Source organism: Quercus robur, chromosome 5 (assembly GCF_932294415.1).
Source record: "Quercus robur chromosome 5, dhQueRobu3.1, whole genome shotgun sequence".
NCBI classification, from domain to species: domain Eukaryota; kingdom Viridiplantae; phylum Streptophyta; class Magnoliopsida; order Fagales; family Fagaceae; genus Quercus; species Quercus robur.
In genome coordinates, this window is record NC_065538.1 from 1,433,673 (window position 1) to 1,458,216 (window position 24,544).

Genomic DNA, 24,544 nt, shown 5'->3' on the forward strand with positions numbered 1-24,544 from the left:
TTACTTAAAAATTGTGGGAATTCGTGATGTGTGCATTGAAACCAATGTTGGTAGCACTATGATGTTGAAGGATGTGCGATATGTTCCAGATTTAAGGATGAATGTGTTTTTTACATTGGCTATGGATTGAGTAGGTTATTGTAACTACCTTGGTAATGGAAGATGGAAACTTACTAAGGGGCCATTGGTTGTTGCAAGAGGACATGCATGTTGCGATTTGTATAGGACTCATGTGAAGACCTGTAACAAGAAGTTCAATGAGATTAAAAATTTTAAGAAAACTCCAAAGATGAGTGTTGGGATTAATGGTGTTGAAACCAAGATGGTGAAATTCTCATTGCCTAATAGTGCTTCAAAAGAGGAAGTGGTAGGTGATGAAGAATATGAAGATGCTAAGGCTACATGAGATGACAATGAAGTGAAACATCCTAGAGGTCTTGAGCAAGGGGAGCAATATCCTCCACTAGAGATTGTTGAACCTTATGAGAAGAGGACTGCTGGAGAACATCAAACTGTTAGCTTCAAGAATAATTGGGCTTCTGATGAGGGGGAACCAATGGATTGGATTAAATAAATCCAAGATAAGATCAATTATTTGAGAATGAAAGGGATTGATGTTGATGAGGTGTTCTCAGTATTGGTGAAGATAATGAAGAAGGTCAAGCCTTGTGTTGGCTTGACTAACATAAAATTGAATTGAAGAGATGGAATGAAGATCTCTTTCCTCAATGGGCTGGAGGGGGAGGTTGTTGAGATGCACGGCTGCACCAAGAGTCCAGCCCAATTAGGAATGCAAGCAAAAATCCTATATCAATAAGAAATAGGTGAAAGTGGTTTACATGAATAAAACTTCTATTCCTAATGTAATTAGGAGAGTGGCAGGTGGTGGCAGGAGCTTTTATATAAAGCTTGGGATGTGTGTTTCATATATATATATATACTAGTCGCTAACCCGTGCAATGCACGGGATAGTTAATCTTGGAACACACTTGTAGTTTTTGATACTATCTCAATCCCTCAACAATCTACCATGTGCTTCTACCAGTTTTGCAATAATAATTCCCCATGTATAATCATTCCCATCCAAAATATTAGCACACAAAACAAAACTCCCCAATCAAAGCATTGAAATGTAAGAACATATGGAAAATGCTAAAGGTACTACCAATTTTACAACAAAAAGCTTACGCAACTTACGTCAATAAAAAAATAAAATAAAAAAAATTTAAAGTGGGCGCATTTCATGAATTAGCCCATCCATTACAATGATGACTCCAATTTTTCTAAAGCGCCTCATCTGATATCTTGGATTTATGAATGTAGTATTATGCAAACTATGAACATTTCCAATTAACAGGAAACCAAACAGGTTCAAGAGATACACCTAAAAAGGGAAACATCTAAAGAAAAAATTGTCAGCTCAAATTTTATTTGCTTTAGTCAAATGAGTTCCATAGCAGCAAATTGCTAGCATCATAACTCATTTAGTTCATAAATACAATAATAGAATACAAACAGAATAAATTGCTGGCATCATAACTCAACTAAATGGTATAATCACATAATACATCAATTTATGAACTTAAAATAAAATATGAGGCAAGAAAATCCATTGAGAAAAAAAAAGTACTCACATTTTATATAAGCCTATGCACCATAGAACTATGTTAACCTCAATATCAAATTACAATGGCTACAATACAACTTAAGAAATGAATGCAACATAAAGAAAAGAAACTAAATAAGAATTGAATAGGTAGATTCAAGATACCACCATATGCACTGAAACTTTTTTTCAAGAGAAAGCAAAAGCAATCACCTTTAAATCAATATCTACAAACATTATTTCATTATACTATTATACGAAGGACATAAGCAGTAAGCCTGAACCCAAAATATTCTTATATGCCTTTTTCTATATACCCATAATATAGTAATTCAGAATAAAGCTTATTTCAGCATCAAACTTAGCAAAGCACAATAAAATCAAGTTTATAGCATAATTTTAACAATTATAGCAGAAATATCAGCTATAAATCAAAATGGCAATCAAGAATATATATGTACATTTCAAAGTGGCAAGGATCAAAACATGTGCATATCTCTAATTTTAACATGATTATATGGATTAAACAAACGCAGTAAGGATAAAATATATACACACACTCACATTGAATCATTAAAATCACTATTATTTCCATGGATGTAATTCACTCTACCATTAAACTCAAGCCCAGAGGATTTTTAATGAGCCTTATGGACTTATGGTTATCTACAGGAATTGGTAACCATCATCGAGGAAAAAAATATCTAGAGTCTTCCAAACTTAAAAATTGTCACCATTCCCATCTCTTAAGAAAAAGGAAAAGAAAGGCATGATTGTGTTTCTTTTTCTCTATTTTAAAAACATCATTGAAAAATACCCAAAACCCATTAACCCAAATACTCTAAACAAAAAAGCAAACCAAATGTGACACAAATATCCTAAAGATAGCAAATTCTAACCAAATACCTTTATCAAAACAAAATCTAACCTAGAAACAAAAATCAAAGATTTAAAATCAATCCGACCAGAATACCCAAAACTAATCATATTTAATGCCATTTTTGAAAGACCATAAGTTCAAAATCAATCCAACCAAAATACCTGTTTTAGATGGTGTTTTTGGGAGCAAAAAATTATGTTGGTTTGAAATTTTGTTGCAATGGAAGGCCAGACAAAGTCTTTTATAGATCATATGTAAATCGTGTTTGAAATAGTACTGAAACCTAAATCACCTGAATTAACTACATTTGAAATTACCTGAATTCTTTCTATCTTTCTCACGATGTCAAAAATCTTCTTAAGTACCTCTTTGTTAGATTTTTGATGCACTTACAAAGACAAAATGACATTGAGGAGTATTTAGTAATTCATCCAGTGAACGATTTTTAAAATTCAGATTTTAAAAAAAAAAAAAAGTTGAAATCTTACAAACAAGAGAATGTACTTGGTGAATCTAGTGGACTTGCACAACATGACTAACCCTCCAAGATAGCAAGATATTATCACAAATTAAGATGCATTAAAATTTAAAACAACAATTCCATAACAAAAGAATAAAGGGTAGTTCAAATAGTTCATATTGTTAATCTCATGCCATAAAGGAAACAACAATTTCTGAAAAATTTATTGACTCAGTTCTTTTAACAAACAGGCAGAGCACATCATTAAACAAAACATTGAAATAAATAGATATTGAGACTTGAAGCTCAAATATTTGACATACTAAAGTAGAAATGGAAATCCAATTCAGATGCAAAGTTTGCATTATTAGCCTCGTTGATCAAATATGACAAAACTCATCTCTAACATTACAGAGTGTATGTATACTAACGAAATACAATTTAATAATAAAATTGACCTACTCATTGTGATATGTGAACAACATGGCCTTTATATCATAACCCAGTAAACACTTTAATTTTAGAAAAATATATACTGAAAAAACTTGACAACAATGGTAGAAAAGAAACATGGGAAATGAAAATATAAAGAGGGGGAATATATTTCAACAAAAAAATTAAAAACGGCATAAATGAAATGGCAAACAGAGCTTTATTTTTTGGTAACATGAATCTATGTTCTTCAGAACTAAATCAATCCATGAAGATCTCCAGAGATTTCTCTTTGGAGCCAAGACATGCTCAAAACAAATTTAACCCAAATATCCAAAAGAAATACCAAATCTAACATAGATAACTGATATTAAAAACAATTCTAACCCAAATTTCTTACTCAAACCGAATCTAAGCCAAAACCTGAATGCAATCCAATCCAATCCAATCAAAATACCCAAACCTAAATCATATCTAAACCCAAATTTAAAGAACCTAAACCAAAACACAATACAATTCCACAATAGTACACCCACCAAATAGCACCGTTTCTGGTGGGGATAGAACCCAAAACAATGTCATATTTCATTTCCAAACCTAAGAAATAAGGAAAAAAAGAAAGAAAGAAAGAAAAAATTACCGATGGTAGTTCTGACGGTCTGATGGTAACGGTGCACCTTACAAATTGTATATTTGTGTGCCTGCGGTTCCGGTGGTCGGAGTATCGGGAGGGAACAGGCGGGGGCAGGAATGGCCGGCCACAGTTATTTCTCACTTGGGTTTGTTCTTGAAGAGGTTCAGGGCTTTATCGTAAGGCAACCTAGAGAGAAGAAGGCTTTCACTAATATAAGCCAGGCAGAGATAGAGTATTTTTTTTAAAATATTATTATCACATTGCTGGTATTAAAAAGAGAAGCCATTTTTCTGATTTTTTCAACCAAATAGAGAGAAATTGTTTCAAAATTGTGCATAGGAAATACATTTCAGAAGAGAGTGAGAGAGAGACAAAGAAAGGGAGAAGGGAGCGTAAACACAGAGGGGAAAAGTAAAGTGTTTGATTTTATTTATTTAATTAATTTTTATATAGTTTTTTATGTGTAGGAATATGAAATGGGTTTGTAAACTGCTACCCAAGAGTCAAAACGTTGTATCTAATGAATCAGAAAATTGTTTTGCATAGACCACTGAACCAAAAGTCACCTCTCTTAAGGTATTTAAAATGTAAACGTGTCAGTGATTTATGTAGTCACGTGGTGAAATGAGGAATTGTCAATAAAAAGTCAAACATTTCGGTTATTAGTTATTTTATATATATATATATATATATTTATATAGAGTTATAGTGAAAAAGAAGAAAAGTGGTGTGCCCCGCATAAGAAAAAGAAAGGGTGCTGCACAGTGAAAAAAAAAGAGATAATTAGTGTGTGTGAGAGCAAAGAAAAATGAGAGAGATTTTTCTTTAGCCATGAGACATACACAATAATTATTGTAATTGATTTGATAATAGTGAAATTATTTGGAGTTTGTTCCGTAGTTTTTCCCTTCAAAGAGAAAGAGTTTTCCACGTAAATAATTGTGTCCTTGTGTGTGATTGCTATTTGTATTGCTAATATTTGTGATAATATTATTGGGACCCAACAAAATAAATACGTAGAATGTATATATAAATGATGAGTGGCATATTGAGGGTGCATTTTGTTACCCCAAGCCCTTTTTTGGTTGTGGATTGAAGTATGCATGAGACACTTCCAAAATGGTTTAGAGGCGCCAGTTAAAATGGTTTTTATTTAAATTTTTTATTTTTTAATAATTTTCCCTTTTTATTTCTCCGAAGATTTTATTTTTTAATAATACGGAGGTGGTGGTGGTCTATTAGAGTTTAAATTAGGAGTATTAGAGTTTAACTGAAATTGTATAATCTGTTATAAATTATAATACCAAAAAGTCGATCAACACAAACAAATAATAGAAACTAGAAAAGCAAAACACACTTCGTTCCTCGATCATTGAAAAAATTAGGTTCTTCCATTGTTCAAACTTGAAATTTGAAATTAAATTCCAAGGTCGGTTAATTATGTATTAAGTAAATTTGTTCTTCTTTTTTAATTTTTTTTTCTCTCTCTATTGACTATTATGACTCAAAGCAAAAGTCCTTGTCGCTTTTTGTGGCAGTTCCGTCGGTTTTCTGTGACAACAGTTTGGAGAAGCGGAGAAAGCAATGGTAATATTCTCTATTATCATATTTTCTTTTGAATGTGCTTCTGATTTTGATACCTTTGTATAGTTAAAAGATTTGCTGCTTATGCATGCTGTGATTTACGTAATTTCTATTAAAACTTTTTTTCCTTTTTTAATCACCCAAAAATAATGATAACTATTACATCTCACACGGGATGGCAATTACAAATCGGATAAATCTTCAAATTTTTTATTTTTTTAATCTTGATTATCTTAGTTGGAAACATCATGATTAAGAAGTGCCACAAGAACTATAAGACTCTTAGCAACTTAGGATAAATAGGATAAAGTTACAAAGGGTACTTCTTTCTTTCTAGGAAACTTGATTAAATTATTATACCTCTATGCAAAATCTTCAAGTACATTGTATGAATTTACTACTAGTTTGAATTTAATTCGTGAGGAAACTAATATATGTGTATTGTATTTAATTAAGTTTTACAATTTTTTTAACAATTAATAATTTTTATTATTTTGAAAAATTAACTAAACATCAGCAATTTCTTTGAGGTTACGGAGAAATTGCCATTGAATTTCATAGTAGGTTGAGGTTGCGGAGAAATTGCTAAGGTTTCCTATTTTTTTCATCTGAAAATAGTCAAAATACGCTACGTTTGTTGGGGTCAGCGGAGATTTCCAATGTATATGTTGGTTGTTAAATAAATAAATGAAACTTATAGTACTAGTTGGTAAGGATAAGGACGAATACTTTTCTCCATATCAATTTAATATTAATTTTCTATTAGCTACCGTACGATTCTTGCACTATCTTAACAAACTTTATACTTGTTATCTTACTTAACCTCTTGCATATATATATATATATATTTATTTATTTATTTGACAAATATATCTATATATATTAAATTTGAGTAAAATCAGAAATTCAATCCTCATTTTTTTTTTGAGAATGAATCCTTGTTCTTATTAGAAAATAAATGTTCAAAATATAAATCACTTGGAGAAATTTATATATCTTCAGGTTTTGTAGAATCATTAGAAAGAAGGATTAGTAATAACAAAAAAGTCATAAAACCAAGATGTTCATTAATGTTCTCTTGTTGTGCTAAAAAAATCAAATAAGCTCACTCATAATTAAAGAAAATCCACAAAGCCTAAGAATTTTTTTTTTTTAATATATATTCACTTGTTAAGACGAATTGACTCTTAGTAACATTTTTTTTAAAGAACCAAAATAACTTTTGAAGTCATAGCTTTGTGCTTTGAGGCAATTTAAAAAAAAAAAAAAATATATATATATATATATATATTTCACATAAAATTTCAAGATATGAAAAAAAAAATTAAAAAAAAATAAAAATCCATGAAAAAAAAAAAGGTATATATATATGTTTTGTATATGTAAACTTATGCATTATATTATGATTTATGTGCATATATGTATATATGTATCTATATAACGCCAAGGAAAAAAAAAAAACTATATCAATGATAGCTAGTGTTACAAGACTTTGACCGAATACTTTGGCAACAAATACAGCTCATAAGGAGAAGCTTTCTGTATTTGCCGCCTTATAAAAAGGAAGAAACAGAATGATATCAGAGTTCTTTTACAGAAACACTTATAAGTTTATCCTTTAACCCGTAGTCCTAAATTCACACTCAAAAAAGATACGTATGGATAAAAGCCAAGCAAGCAAGCAAACAATAAAAGCCTAAACCTCTATATGGATCATATCATTATCATTCTTCTTGTTGTTTTAGCCTCTGAAAGTTGTGGTTTCTGCCTCCGCCATAATCTGATTATCGCTTTGTTTGGAAACAGAAAAAAGCACAAGGATAAAGTTTCATCAACTGGGTATGGCCTCGTTTTAACTTTCTTTCTTCTCAATCTTAGTCTCGTATTATTCTTTCTCATACTATTACACACTTGTGTCACATTTTATGTATATATAACATATGTTTTTGGGCTGTATATGGGTGTGCATGTGTGAAGATTGATATTGGAAGGTTTATTGTGCAGTGATAAAGCGCTTGGTAGTAACGAGGTTTTAGTGTTCTATCATGGGTTCAGAGTCATCTGAGAGCTGCTTGCAAAGTTTCAGGCTCTATGAGACTTTTTCGGTAAATATATTTCATAGAGAAATAAGCAATTTCTGTCTCTATATGTTTTGTGTGTGTTTTTCTTTAGTTTATATGTTATGATTATAGTTTTTTTTTTCACTGTATTTTGTTGGTTGCTTTCTTTTTGATCAGCTTATATATAAAGATCAATTTGGGTTTGTTTCGTGTTGATTATATATAGTTTTTTTTTTCCTGTATTTTCTTGGTTGCTTTCTTTTTGGTTAGCGTCTTTATATATACGATAAAGATTAAGCTTTGAATTTTGGGTTTGTTTCGTGTTGATTATAATATATATAATCATTATAATTGAGTTTCCAGATTGAACGTTGTGCGCATATATTTAGACTTTGTCTTTTGAGAGGCGATTGCGTGCAGATTCATACTAAAATAATTGATTGACTCCTGAACATTACAAATTTTGATATGATCTCCGTCTAAAGGTGATCTTGTTGTTAAATGATCCGCGTAAACAATTAACGAAAAACCAAATTGTTTGCCTTGAATTTCTTTTTTATTTTTACTAATTAAAATGGATTCTATTTATTTTTTAGTTTGTCATTTAAAGAGTGGAAAGTTTGGTTTTACCATGTGATGCATTATTTGAGATTCTCTTTATTGCATTTATATTCATTGAATTAACTAATGAAAGTAATGCATATAAATATTATCTATAGTTCTGCGTTGGTTATTTATATTAAAATAATTTATATGATTATTTAAAAAAATTATAAATATTACAAAAAAATGTTTTTATTTGAAATAATATTATATATTCTTACTGTAGTAACAATAATAATAAAAATCATATATTTAGAAAAAGGATATTCTTCATTTTAATTGCTTTAATAATAATTGAGACAAAAGCCATCAAAATTAGAATTTTCTAAACAAAAATTAATTTAACCATTTAGATTCTTGACTTCTTATAGTGAAATGTAATACACACACACATTTATTTTGATGTATTAATTATTTACTTATAATGAAATTTTGATGTCATTTTTCTAAGATTTAAATGATAAATAATTGATTTGAAATATTATATTTTGCTCAAATTTAGTTGCTTTTGCAACAATCGAAACAAAGTCTAATAAAAAAATTAATAATAACACACAATCAAGAATGTAACAAAATAATTGAAGGATATTTGAAATTTTATTTGATCAAAACAATATTTGCATTCTTGATCTTGAGTAGGCATAAAACATGCTTGTTGATGTAAGTCAGTATATCATGCAATTTTTAAATTTGTAAACTCATATAGTGTGATCAAATCACTACACCACCCTTATTATCTTTCAATTTTGTCTATAAATTAGAACATTATATATTACAATTTTTTACAAGAAAATTTATTGAAATATTGGAGGAAACTAATAACATCTAGAAGTTTTGATCAAGAAAATAGAAGAGATTGGCTACGCTTTCTAACCTTGAAGCCTCTCTCACGTATATTTCTTAGATATGTTTATATTTATTTTGAATTTTATTTTCTTCCCCTTCTTTTTAATTTATGTTTTCTAAGTTTAGATATCAAATTCTATAATTGTAGATAGTCATTTATTTTTGTAAGTAAGAATATGTTTCAAAAAAGGATATAATTTGATGCAAAGTATAGGTTACATTGTGATATCTATAATATTAGATTTCATTTGTTACTTATTTTCATTGGTTTATTTTGTTTAAAGAATAAACTAGATGAAAAATATAATTATATTTAAAAAAAATGAGTTTTTAAGAATATATATATATATATATATATATAAGTAAATAAGCTAAATAAAACCCCAAAAAACAAATCAAACAATTACATAAGTAAAATTCTTTCTAATTAACACTCAAAATATACCATTCCAATAAAATGTTTTAAACAATATTGTCTTAATTAACATTAGAAATTTTGTTTCATCACATAGATTAAAATGTTTTCTGTAAGGATTCGATTTGGGTCCCTAGCCCAAAAAATGGATGGACTTAGGCCCAAAAAGCCCAAAATAATGAATTTGTAGAGAGTGGGTTGGAAAACTGGGTTGAAATGAGTTGGAAAAAAAATAAAGTAGTCTCAATTGACAAGAACAGGAAAATAGATTGAATTAAACCAAAGAAAATCATTTTCGGCACAGTCCGAGGAGATTAGTTCTTATATATTTCTCAAAAGTTTGATTACAAAGTTGGTTTCTGATTGCTACAGTATTTTTCTCTTGATTTCTCAATCTCATTCTTTCACTACCTCCTTCCCCTTTTATACTCTTTTCCTCTTTCATTCTTACCCTCCACGTGCAGGCCAGATTGTTGGTCTTTGATCCTTATCCCATCAGCACCTTCTTAAAATCTTCATGTGGTAGCTGTAAGGCTAAAAACCACTATTCAGATATCATTTTCATATTAATGCGGCTAGAGAGTTAGTTACAGAGTATTTAATGCGGTGGTAGCAACTTTTTCCTTAGATATTTTAGGACTCCCCTTTGTCTTTTGTTTCTTAAATGCTTACCCGTACCAACAGAACTTTTTGGAACATTCCCTTGTACGGCAGACCACCTCTACGAACCTCGGCTTGAGCTGGCCGAAGAGGCATTCATCCTTGGCCTAGCCTCCTGGGCCATTATGGTCAAAGTTGACCTCTTCATTTATTAACATGGGCTCCCCTGACAATGTTTACCCTTTTCAGATGACCCTTTATCCTCGGCTTGAGTCTCAGGCCTAATATAAATATAGATAATGAGCTCTTGGGTCCAATACCCCTATATTTTCTAACATAATTTCTATAATAATATATATAAAACGGAAGATATTTGAATTTTAATTGACATCATAATATTTTGTTATTTAAGTTTTTGAAGTTAACATGTCATTATTTTAATATATGTGTATATATATATATATTTAATTGAATTTATATTCTATTTTATTTTTAAACACTTCTTTAGAATATTCTTTCATCATATTTTATTTAAATGGTAGAATCTAATTCTTTTACTCCTTAAAAGAAAATTATCCCACATTACTTAATAAACTGTATTGTATGTTACCGTATAAATTGTCTCATCATTCTTTAAAAATTAGAAAAGTGTCACGTCTCCACAACATTTTTACAAGTCTTTCATAACAAATCTTAGGAAGTAAGTTGTTATTAAATTTAATTTGAACTCATCAATAAAATTATTATTATTATTTTTTTTTTTTACTTACCAGTAATAGTCACTAACAACTTGTTACTTAGAATTTATTGTGAAAGTATTATGAAAATATTATGATCATAACATTTCTCTAAAAGTTACTAGTATGAATTTAGAGTAGAGTATGTGTCTTAATAAATACTATTATTGAAATATTATATCAGTAACAACCATAATTATGAATTTTATATTTAAGGCAAACAAATAAAAGAAAGAATTTTTTTGTATTTTATTAGAATAGACAAACTCGTTTCATAAATAATAATAGGTAGGCAGCACATTTTTGCATTTTAGGACGATTTATAACTATCTTCTCAATGAATAATTCTTGAATGCTTTTCTGATTGCCTGATATGACTCATATCTACTTGGCAGTTTCTTGGTTTCTTTTTATAAATTGACTAATCCGTAATGCATTGACATTTTTATTAGTTGTAAATGCGATGCGTGAGAATATATAAATATAATATAATGAGGTGTAACACATAAAAAACGACAATTATTTCAAGTATTGTTTTTCTTTTATTATAAAGATTTCTACATGTATTTTTTTAATTTTATTTTATCATTACAAATATATCATTTTGTTATTTTTGGTGTGTTTGATTAATATTTTTTTTAAGGTGAACCATTTTATTTTAACTTCTATTATAGTCTGTTATATTTACCTAATATACAATTAAAATTTATAAGTTTCATATTTATTATTAAAATTTCTCATCTCTTAACTATTAAGGAATAAAAAGATTGTCATGATAATCAAAACTCATCACAAAATAATAGTGTTATCTTAACCAAAATTAAAATAAAACCATAAGAATAAAGATAGACTTTAAAATGATTTACTACTCAAACAATTCGTAGGCACATTTGAATTCGTAATCATGTAAATTTTGTTTTGATATAAACTCAAATTCTTATTTCCTAAAAAATCTAAGTATTAACCCAAACCAAAATTCAACCAAAGCTCTATAAGAGGGAATTGTGATAGGAAATTTAAAAAACACCACTAAAACACATATTAAAGTTAAATAATAAAAAAAACCATCAACTTATAAATGATATCAAATTTATACAAAATAAGATGGAAAGAAGAAGAGCCAAAATATAACCAAAGAGAAAAGGATGAAGGAAATTTAACATTTAAATAAAGAGTAGTAGGGAGATAAAGAGGTAAAGAGGGAGGGAAAAAAATTAGAAAAAGTGTAATAGTAGATGTGGACTAATAAAGAGAAGAGATTTTTTTTTTTTTTTTTTTTTTTTTTTTTTTTTTTTAAGAGAGAAGAAAAGTTTAAAAAGAGAAAAAAAATTGTGGATAATATGGTACAATGATAGAGTAGCGAAATTTGTTGCATACATTAATATTTATATATATTTTAAAAAAAATTATGGAAAAAAAAATGATTATGTGACCATTGATGTTAACATAAACGTAACAATAATAAATATTATGCTTCAACTTTTAGATATATATAAATATAGATTACATATTCATATCACTTTTATTTGCAACAGAATTATTATATCATAGGAAGAGATAAGAAGAAAACCTTTTGGAAGGTGTTAAAGATTGACAGGTTGGAGAGTTCTGAGTTAAAAATTTATGAAGATTCTACAACATACACTGAGAATGAGTGTGCTGACCTGTTAAAAAGGCTAGATGAAGGGAATAAAAAAACAGGTGGACTTAAACTAGTCACAGCTTGTTATGGAATCGTCGGTATGTTCTATGTGCAAGATTTTACCACCATGCAATCATACAAAAATGTATATATATTAAGTATTTTGGTCTTGTGTTTTCTTTCAGGGTTTGTCAAATTTCTGGAGCCTTATTACATGCTGCTTATAACAAAAAGAAGGAAAATTGGTGAAATTTGTGGTCATGCAATATATACTATTACAAAAAGCAAAATGATTCCAATTTCAAATCCTACTGTGCGGACCTTAATAGCTTATTCTAAGAATGAAAACAGGTATCACTTTACAATAAAGTATCATCCAAATTCATTGCCTATTTTGATAATAGTAATTTGTCCAGGATAGATCCAATAATGCATCTTCTATATTTGACATAATTGAAGATATATTATTTTGTTTTACTTCTTCTTTTTCTTTTTTTCTTTTTTTATTTTTTTTTCAAATTTGACATAATTGAAGTTATATTAATTTGTTTTACTTTTTTTCCCATATTTGACATAGGTATCAGAAGCTTCTTTGCACAGTGGACCTTACAAAGAACTTCTTTTTCAGCTACTCATACCATGTTATGCGTAGTCTTCAAAAGAATTTATCTGAATATAAGACTGGACAATGCATCTATAATAAAAAGTGTGTTTGGAATGCATTCTTAACAAGTGAAATCCGGAATACTCTAAAAAATACTCTGTGGACGGTTGCTTTAGTTCATGGCTTCTTTAAACAGGTATGGGATATTTAAATTTATTAAAATTGAAACTTTGTGCAAAATTTGAGTTCTTTTGTTAACTTTTTGCCAACTAGGGGCTACCCAGTTGGTATTTAGCTTATTTGAATTTTTTTTTTTTTTTGAAAAAGTGAGCTTTTGAAAAAGCATTACCAAAGGGGTAGGTGTTCATTTATGTAGAGTATATGTAATCCGTTTATGAATATCTATTTGAAGTAAGGTAATCTTTTTAAATAACTTAGCTGTAAGGTATAATCTGATGATTTATGCATGGGTGTTTCCTAAATATCTCTAACTTTATTTAATAGAAGAAATGAAAGGTTTGAATGATATTGATGATTTGAATTTTTGTTATCCAGGTCAAACTTTCTATATCTGGCAGAGAATTTACATTAACCCTTATTGCTAGACGTTCTCGACTTTATGCTGGAACCAGGTATGGAGATGACTGCAATATACTTTTTAACTTTTTTTTTTCTTTTTTTTGAGAATCATATACTTTTTAACTTAGTTAAATAGTTAAACCCTTTTGTTGTACATTTGATATGCCTAAGTTTCTATTACTTTATTTTTCTATCTTCTGATGCAGATATTTGAAACGTGGTGTAAATAAGAGGGGTAGAGTAGCTAATGATGTCGAGACAGAACAGATTGTGTCTGAAGATGCTGCTAAAGGTCGCATGATGCGAATCAGTTCTGTTGTACAATATCGAGGTTCAGTCCCTCTGATTTGGTCGCAGAATATTTCAGGATTTCGTAAATTCAAACCTGAATTTTCTTGTATGACTCTAGCACAACCAATTTTTACATTCTCATTGATAACTTTTCATTATTCAACTGACTTTTCTTTTGGTTTACAGTAGCACCAGAACAACATAACTATGAAGCCACAAAACTTCATTTTGAGAACCTTGCCAAAAGATATGGAAAGCCAATAATTATATTGAGTTTATTGAAGGTATGCCTTTCTATTACCTTTCTATATTTAATAAGGAGATAGAGGCTGAGTTGGGACTATTGTTCTTTGGAATGACAAGACAGTATAGTTGTAGCTAGTTCAAATTTGACAATGGTTCAAAAAATTGAAAATATAACTCAAGTAAACAAAGAAAATGTAGAAAATGTAAAGAGCATTCAGTTCATTGTATATATCTCTTATTAATACAAGCAAAGGTTTAAATGAGCATTTTCAAAAATCGGTCAAGTTTGTCTAAATGATTAAAAATTTTACTCTTCAAATTGAGCTAAATTTGGCAGTCCTTAACTTGCATAAGAAAAACAAAAAAAGAAAAGAAAAACATAACAGGTGGAAAAATGAGTCCTGCAAAGTAGAATCTTGGCGCAACAATGAAGGATTTTAAAATGTCAGAATAGAAAGATACTATATTTGTATCCATAATAAAGAAAAAAAAATGCTATCTTTGTCTGTGCTCATTGCTATAACCTCTTGCTTAGCCAAAATTATAATGTTTGTCATCACCTCTTTTTTGTCTTTCATTCTTTACCATCTACTGTGAGCTGTAAATATTAGTCTATCTTTTCCTAAAATATTTATAAGTAAATTTTTAAAAGACTCCTTTAGATGCCATTAAGAAATAGTGATGATAATGTGTGCAGATTTTGATTTGACTTTCATAACTCACTTCATTTAAGATTTGTACCCTACTTGGGGGCATAGATCATCTAAAATTGGGACTTTATGTAGACTTAATAGTCTACATACTTGTAGCAAAAGTAATTGTGGATCTGCTCCCTAATTTTATTCTCATTTTCTTCTCATTTGATCACAATTGTTTATTAACAGACACGTGGAAAGAAGCGTGCTGAAAAAAACCTAAGTGCAGCATATGCAAAAGCTATTACATCCATCATTGAGGATTTACCAGAAGAAAATCAGCTAAGGTTTTGTCGTTGGGATTTAAATACACACATGTACCACAGAAGGTAGTCCACTTTTCCCTTGTATATATATAATAACTATAGATTTCCTATTATTTAAAATATGATTGACATTAATATAAAGCATGATTGACATGAATCTTTTGCTGCAGAGCTATACAGGAATTGAAACAGCTAGGAGAATTTTTTGCTAATACATTGGACTTAACTGGCATCTTCTACTGTCATGTACCACAAAAATTGTGTTTGGAGGGATTTTTAAACTTATCCTACTTTGAGTAAGTCTGATACATAGTGGATACTGTTTGTTTGATATGGTATCTCATGTCATTTAATTTCTTGTACATGATATGGATATGAATTTTCAGAATTGTAACTTGACATGTTTTTCCAGACCAGCTTAGTTGTAGCTTGTAACTTGTTAAATCCTGATAACATTACCATGGAATAAAAATTGAATATTCCAGTTTGGCCTATTTTTCATATGTGTCTATATATATATATATATATATATGTATATATATATATATATATATATGCTTGCAAGCAAATCATGTTGAATCAGCTTATAAGAAGCTACTTAGACTCTTCGGAGCCTTCACGGAATGGCTTTCTATTGCTTAGGCTTTAAGATACTTGCTATTAGTTCAAAATTTTGACAATTTTGATGGTTTAGTTCAAATTTTTGACAGTTTCTTTTTGCTGCAGTGAGAATAATGGTCAATTCTATCTAAAGAATCTCAATGAAAATGAGGATGCTGATAACCTAGAAACAAAAGTTGATGATGGTGTTAGTAGTGGAGATGTATGTAGAAAATATGGTGTTAAATCCACAACATCTCAGAAAGGGATTCTAAGGACCAACTGCTTGGACTGCTTAGATCGCACAAACATTGCCCAATATATGTATGGGCTAGTTGCTCTTGGACGTCAGCTGCATGCTTTGGGATTTATAGAATCCCCAAATGTTGATTTGAAAAATCCTTTGGCAGAGGATTTAATGAAAGTTTATGAGGCTATGGGTGACACACTTGCACTACAATATGGTGGTTCCCCAGCACACAATAAGGTAATCCTTTGGTGTATTTAAAATATCTAAAATTTATTAAATGTGAATGGAAATGAAAATTCTTATGTGTTTGCTATCCAAAATAATTGTCACCTAGGATTGACTTCCAAGAAGGAATTTTAGGGTCTGCAATCAATTTTTTCATAACCTTACTTAGCAGGTTCAATGCTCATAGCCAAGGCAACACTGGATTAAATTCTAAATTTGTGACATTATGCCAGTTAATTCTTATCTTCCCTTTTTTTTCCTAGCTTAGACGCATGTTTCAGATTCTTGTTTAAATTTCAACTCTCCCAACTATTCACAATTTTGCATTGGTGATGCTAAATAGATATTTGCTGAGATCAGAGGTCAATGGAGACCAGTAGCTGGTTACCAAGATCTTATGAAAACTGTACAAAGATTTTACTGCAATGCCTTCTCAGATTTTGAGAGACAAGATGCAATTAATGTGTAAGTCAATTACTTAATAATAGTTGATTCACTATGGAAGATTCATAAAGCCTGCAATATGTATTATTCAAATACTAAGTGCATCAACCAAGATACTTGGAGGAAATCTAATTAATTATATGACTTGAAATTTGTCTAGGTTCTTGGGTTATTTTCGTCCACAACTGGGTAAGCTATCTCTGTGGGAATTGGATTCAGGCCAGCGTTTCAATGTTGGGAGGTAAGATTTTGATAAGCATGTTAGACACAAATTGTTGTGCTGCCTACATTTTGTCCTTTTCAATTCAATGCAACTTCTGTAATGATTAATGAAGCAAGTTAGGTAATAACTATGTATTTGCCAAGTATTCTTTTAACTCACAATAATCTGTAGGCAATTGTATTTTCTTCCATATTTTTTCAGGTTATTCTGTGGTTCTGACACAATTTTAAGAATTAGTTTCCAACACAGGAAGAACTAAGAATACTAAAATGTTTTAGGAACACTTGGGAAATGTTTACATTGCTGATTTTCTTTGAACACTTTCGAAAGCATGTTTACTATGGCATTTACCTTATAGTTATCCTTTAGCCTTTTGTATAATTCTTAAATGTTTCTGAGAAGTACCTTTTGGTCCTTAAGTTATCATCAAGGCTTTCCATTATTGTTCAGTGCTCCATATGGATGGTGTTGAAGTTTCTTGTCAAATTTCAGTTTGAATTTTCAGTTTTCCAGTGTTCTTAACTTCTTCCTATTTTACTGATGCGGGAGGCATAAAGAACTTTGATTTTTTGATATCAATTATATTTTTTTTGGTCAATTGGATTTTTTTTTTAGGTCTTATTAGCTTAAGAATTTCCAAGGCATTTAGAATTAGGATTTCCTAAGTCAACTAGAATTTGGGCTTAGTAGTCTATATGCATAGTATTGAACTCCTATGGAGACATTTTGCAGTTTTATTGATGGATACATTTATGGTCCGTTTGGATTGAGGGAGAGGGAGGGGAAGTAGAATAGAGTAGATTTAACATAAAATTAGCTTATTTTTAGCCAACATTGCTCTACTCCCCTCCACTTCCCCCTCCAACTAAATAGGCCATTACGGTGAAACGTATCCAATGATCACACCAACCAACCCTGGGTCTTAACTCCTAGGTTATCTCTCCTCTATTTTTCTGTTTTTCAATTTCATTGTTGAATCATTTTAGTTTTGTCTTGCGTTACACTACCCTCGTCATCTGGCTCCATTTCCCTCTTTCTATATTTCTCTTTCAGCTATATCAACATTTCCTAAAAGATTAAATCATCTCAACAAACCAAATATCATTAAAAGAAAATAAGAAATTTTAAAGTAGCTACAATAAAGTATAGACAATTAGACATGCATAAACGCATGCAAAGATACACATAACTTTAAACACATAATTTTCTTTCCATGAAGCCCAAATTTTCAACTCTCTTGCTTTTGAACAGCTAATAAGATTTTTCAATCTTCTCTATGAATATAAAAAATAAGTCACCTCACATCTCTGATATCCAATTGAGAAATATTTAGACAAAGGTGCTATTAACAAAGTTTATGTGAATGTGAGGAGGGGAAATTAATTGATTATACAATTTCAAGATCCTTTTAATTTGTTAATAGTCTTTTTTTTTCAAGAACTTGTAAGGTTTTCATCTTGGCTAATTCCTATGAAAAGATTAAGAGTAAAAACGTATTGAAAGTAGTTGTACTTGAGTTAGATTAGAACTTTGTAAGAGTTAATTGAAGAAATTTGAAATTAGAGAATTTCGCTCAAGCAAAATTCAAATTCGCTCAAGCAAAACATTAATTCAGATAGAAACTTTGTGAGTACTTCACTTGATGTGCACTTGAGTGAAATTGTCATGATTTACAATCCAAGTTTGACTAGAAGATGTATTCTTGCTCAGTGTTTACCCTACTTCATGCATCTATAATGATATCGACACATCTGATATAGCCAAATGTTTGGGAGTTCCTCTATTCAATCCTTTTAAATCACTTGATGCACGAATTTTTGAAAGGAGAATGGCTGTCATACCAGAGCAATATAGAGAAAACTTGATCCTTTCTTTCCCTTGAGCCAAACTGAAAATGAATTAGATTTTACCCACTCATTTTGTGATCTGAAGAGTGTGAGATTAGCTTGAAACCATAGAGATTTTATATAGCGAGTTCATTGCAGCAAATCTTTGAGGAGTTCATTGGAGTCGTAGAGGTTTTATTTCTATAAAAGGATTCCAAAGGTTTTAGGTCTAGTGTGGTAAGAAGGCAAGCGAGGGGTTTGCAAAGGCTACATTGAATAGGATTGGATCATAGACTATTGTAACTAATTTTTTTATGAGTAAGTCTGTTATCATAACTATTTCCACAACTTTGCCACAATTTGTTCATGTGTTGACTTGTAATTGGTGGAATTGTGGAGTCACTATTTTTTCCCACCACTTACAGGTCGCCACATAATCAAAATGTGGCCAAAGTTGTGAAAATTGTTGTGGTAGTAGACTTACTATTTTTTATAGGGGATTTTTTGATGGAATTGGATCCTTGAATTGGTTTTTCCCAGTGAAGAGGTTCTTCTCTAGGTTTCCAAGTGTACTTTACCGCTTTATCGTTATTGCTTTAGATTTGATATTTGATTTTTATGATTGATATATTTGCTTGTGTATGACATCTATGATAATCTTGAGTATTAAACAACAATTCCATTGCTTAGGTAAGTAGAAGTCTTTATAGAATTTCAGAACTTGTAGTGAAATTTTTCATATTTGCAGGTCATCTACTAAAAGGTCATTTTCGGATAGTGATATTCACTCTAGGGGTGACTCAACTATGACGAGCACAGATTTAATACATTATCAGCCTTTGTCTAAAGAACTGCAAGGAGGCAGCATGAGTCTTCCAGATATCCCAACTCAGCCTTTGTCTGATGAAGCACAAGGAGATGACACAAGTATTTTAGAGTGCACGCCAGAGGTCTCAACTAGCATCAGGTTAAACCTTTTTTTTGGTGGACTGATCTTTCGCCTGATAGTTAAAAGTGAATATAATATAATAGATGTTGGTTTTCTTTGACATACTTAATGTCTGATAGGCAACTTATGCAAGTGGACCAAAGTCTCAGAAGTGATGACAATCATAACGTTGAAAATAGGGATGTATCTAACCACTCAAGTTTATTTGATATGGACTGGCATTCTTCATCTGGAAATTCTTTTGTTGAAGCAAATGACAGGTTATTATCAATTTATCTATTACACCTTTTAGTATGAATGTGAAAAGCAAATTGCTCGCGCTATACCATTAAGTTTTTTTTTTTTAAAAATTTATTTTATTGTCTTCTAAGTGGGACTGCAATGTCTTCTGACTGAACACTGTTTTTTGTGACTATATACAGGTGCCCTGAGTGTAAGGATACGATAGATCAAATGAAGGTATGCATATTACTATCTCATTGCTGACTATGTTTTATAATGAAAAAAAAAATATATATATATATATATATAAATATATATTTAGCCTTAAACAATGTAGCCAAACAGCCCCCTTTTCCAATTATGTAGCAAAATAACTCTGTTTTGGAACTCAATATTGCTGATGTTGAGTTCTGCCTAGAAGTTCTATGCATATTTTGCCATTTAAAATGTTTTGAAAATTTTACGCAGAACTCAACATTAGGAACTTTGAGTTCCACTTAAAAATATGTATAAAACTCGATATTGCTAATATCAAGTTTTGGGAAGAACTTGGTATCAAAAAAATTGAATTCAAAAACAAGGATATTCTGCTACATAGTTTGAAAAGGGAGCTGTGAGCTGTTTAGTAACATAGTTAAAAAATTAAGGCTAAATAGTCATTTTCTACTTATTAATGATGTATCTTGTCCGACAGAAACCCAAAAATTATGCCATGCTAATCCACAGAAAATACAATAGATGAGTTAGTGACACCATTCCACTGACCTGTAAAGACTATATGAGAAAATCTCTTCCAGGCATTTCTATCTTTGACCTTAATGGATAAAACTTAGACTGCTATGATCAAGCTTTCAACAAATATTCAAGCATATTTAAGCACACCACTTTATTCTTATTGTTCATGACTAGTAGCATAGGATGGATGCAATTTCTGCATCTAGCAATGCAGCAAGTCAGTCGGGCCATAACAATTTGTCTCTCTCCCCAGTAGACATCGAAGTCCTATGTTTAGTTTTTCAAGCCTCTCTGAAACATGGCCCTGAACTTATTACATGGACAAAATTGTCATCATCATTTGTCTTCTTTCAATGCAAGTGAAATGGCAACAAAGTTATCATGTTGCTTTGCTTTTTTCTGGTTGCTGTAATTAGAAAAAAAAATGCTTACTTCTTTTTCTACTGTTTTAGGGAAATTTTCTTGGTGAATATAGTATGAGCTTTTTGAACTGGGTTATTCATGGGGAGCCACTGTTCCACGGAAGTTGACAAAAGTTATTTAAATATAACACTAGAGCATTTGGATGTAGCTTTTTCCCAAAAGTTGGCTAAAGTTTAGCTGTACTTTTAAAAGGTGCACATAGATAAATAAGCTAAAAAGCTTGAAGAAAAACTGGTGAACAGATGGATGTAGAGTGCTGGACAGAAACAAGAAGGTTAGAGAGAAATTGAAAGTTGAAGACTATTGGCATTCAATACATTTCTTCAATTCCTATAATTTCTATAGGGACATGATATAGGAAACACAAGTGTAAATATCTACTGCTGATTCTTTGATTCTCACATAGGCTTTGAATTGACACTGTATATTTACTATAACATAATTTTTTCACTTTTTTTCCATTATTTTGTGGGTGTATTCATTAAAAGGAGAATTTAGAAAGTTGGCCAGCCCTTTGGTTTTTTCTCTTGCTAGTCTTTTGGTTCTTCCAAGTTTATGATGATTACTTAACCTTTGTGCTCCCCTTTTTCCTTTTTGTTTTTCTTAATTGTGATTATGATTAATTCATGAAACTGGGACTCTGTAACTTGTAAGTTTGTCGATCTTTTAGTTTCTCCTCAATTTTTCTCTTGCCAACCTTTTCTTTTTGTCAATTTAAGGAAATTCCTTGTTCTTTTTCTTAAATCTTCGTTTGTATCATTCCTTTTGTCTCATTTTCTCTTTCCATATTTCCAAACTCAAATGAAATCAAACCACAGATAATGCTCAAATCATAGATGACAGTCTTTTTCAAATGATAATTGATATCTTGAGATAATCATTGGCTATCATTCATATGACAAATCTAGACACACTATGCAATCACTCCCAATAACAATGAACAGGTTTCCAAAGTTAAATTAGGTAGACAAGGCAAATATTGAACAGTATCTTATTCTTGAAGAATGTATATCGCTCTCTAAGTGTTCCCTGCCATCAGGTTAGTACTATTATATGTAACCCTCTACAATATTGATGTTTTAAAGTATTTTACCCTGCAACCAATTTTCTATGTCAATGCTTGACCCCTTACCTTTTTTTGTTTCTTAGTCCTACAACTTATGACAAATGCAAGAAGATCCCCTAATCTAATGGAGCAAGCCTTAGAAGAGCAAGGCATACCGTATATAACTCTTTAGTCTTTAGCTTGATGCTAGAATGCCCATAAAATAGCAAGCTTGATGAAGGAGCATAACCAGAAACTATCTCAATATTTTATTTTATTTTTTCATTGGATAATTTTATATTTTAATATTTTTATTTATTTAGTTTGAGTTATAATAGGGATTGAATTGCATATCCTTAGATAATGATTAGTTTAGTATTTGGATTAGTTTAGATTAGTATTTGAGTTTGATTAGGATTCGTTTTAGGATATTTGAATTCTAATCAAATTCAAATACTAATCTAAACTAATCCAAATACTAAACTAATCATTATCTAAGGATATGCAATTCAATCCCTCTCATAACTTAAACTTTTTTTTTTTGGAGATTGTTTTAACCTATGACATCCGATCCTGATTATAGTCCTTTAACATCAGACCAAGACACCAATTGGTTTTCAACCATTAAAAACTTTACCATTTAAGCTAATTAGAATCCACCTATCATAACACAAACTAAATAAATAAAAATATTAAAATCTAAAATTATCCAATAAAAATAAAAAATAAAATACTGAGGTAGTTCTAGTTATACTTCTACATCAAAGCTGCTGTTAGTACTCTAGGTTCCTTTCAAAATACTTGCCAATTTCCCCCGCTATCCAGATAGAATACTATATATTTAGATAAATATATCAAATATATTTTGACATGTAGTGAGTTGTTAGGTATCCAAAGGTAATTTGGCTATGTAAATATAGACAAATCATTATATATATATATAGAAGTAGGAACCTCCTTTGTGAGAGCATGAGGTTAATTTTACTATGTGGAGCATTTTTTGAGAATTATTAACCTCATCTTTTAATTAGTGTTATGCTGTCACTCTTTTACAAAAGGGAGATATAATGCATAAAATATGAGTTTATGGATCAAATGGTAAATTATATCCGTTTGGCATGGAAATTGGCAAGCATGTTGAAAACATATAGAATATGTAATCCAACGATTGGTTTTCTAAATTATGAATTCAATAATAAGTTATTGGGTGGCAAATATATATATATATATATATATATATATTCATTTAACCTTCCATCTAAGCAAATATTTCAATGAATTATATAATTTTTATTATTTATTTATATTAAAAATAAATATTATATTTTCTTAGAATTTATAATTTTGATAAACATTTTAGGCAGCCACACTTAGCTGTGTGCATAAATTTAATGGTATTGTGCATCATAAATGGATTGCCAATGTGTAAATGCCAAGTATGTAAATTAATGTTTTGGCTGATCAACCTATGGCGTCCGCTTCTAATGATAGCTCTTTATCATCAGACTAAGACACCAATCGGTTTTTAGTGTAGGCAGAGATTGAACCCCAAATCTCTTATTCAACCATCAGAGAATTTACCAGTTGAGATAACAAAAACTCACTTGTCCAATATATATAATTTCAACTTCCCAACTAAAATTTTTGCCCAACATATTTTGTTCCAAGCTACAATAATCTATTGCCATGTGGTGCATTCCTTGAAATGAAAATAGAACAATACTCTTCATTTAACCTTCCACCTCAACAAAAATTTGTATCAATTATATAATTGTTTAAAGTACTTTTTTCTATTTAGCTAAAAATATTAGTGTCTTCTTTTATGTCAAAATGTTAATTTAATGTCATGTGTTTAATGAGGTACATGTAGTCATTTTTAAGTATTAATTTTTTTATAGGTGAAGTGTAATAGTTATTAATATATAAAGGGAACATATTTCATTCTCTTTTTTTTTCACAATAAGTTGGGATGGAGGATTTAAATTCGGGTTCTTTTAGACAACACTCTTAAGACATAAAAGTTTTGGTAATTTATATGGTTATTTTTAAAAAGGTTTATATTAGAATATAATTGATTTTGAATATGATATTCTCTTACTTAAGTTTTAGTTGCTTTAGCTATAATTGAAAGAAAAACCTACAAAATATGGGGTGGACCTATGGGGTGTTAGTTACTGTTAAGAATATAAAGTGTGAGAAAGACTGAATAGTCTGTATATTAATCTGTGTGAAATAATGTACAATAGAGAGCCTTATATAGGCTAGGTATGTGTGCAGTACAAGTAAAAGGAGTAAACTACAAGTACAGTATACTGGGCTAAGCCCAATGGGCTAAACTAGTCTAAGCTATACACTAACATCCCCCCTCAAACTCGAGGTGGCAAGGAGGAAGCCAACTGGAGTTTGGATATAAGATCTCGAA

The 24,544-nt window shown here is 30.1% G+C and overlaps 1 protein-coding gene and 1 long non-coding RNA gene across 2 annotated transcripts; one reads left to right on the plus strand and one right to left on the minus strand.

The window, feature by feature from the left end:
- Positions 1–1,091: 1,091 nt before the first annotated feature.
- LOC126724801 (uncharacterized) lies at positions 1,092–4,442 on the minus strand. Its single transcript, XR_007655121.1, has 2 exons — positions 4,019–4,442; positions 1,092–1,400 (listed from the first exon to the last, which is right to left on the minus strand). It is a non-coding gene; the product is annotated as an uncharacterized LOC126724801 (long non-coding RNA).
- A 2,730-nt stretch (positions 4,443–7,172) lies between these two features.
- On the plus strand, positions 7,173–21,602 carry LOC126724802 (phosphoinositide phosphatase SAC2-like). The gene is made up of 17 exons (XM_050429193.1): positions 7,173–7,435; positions 7,601–7,701; positions 12,393–12,597; positions 12,685–12,850; positions 13,077–13,299; positions 13,659–13,735; positions 13,889–14,079; positions 14,160–14,257; positions 15,104–15,243; positions 15,351–15,476; positions 15,907–16,267; positions 16,599–16,720; positions 16,860–16,940; positions 19,497–19,715; positions 19,817–19,957; positions 20,120–20,156; positions 21,107–21,602. Exons 2-17 carry the CDS (start codon positions 7,642–7,644, stop codon positions 21,182–21,184), a joined length of 2,325 nt encoding a protein of 774 aa, XP_050285150.1. The 5' UTR covers positions 7,173–7,435; positions 7,601–7,641; the 3' UTR covers positions 21,185–21,602.
- The last annotated feature ends 2,942 nt before the right edge of the window (positions 21,603–24,544 follow it).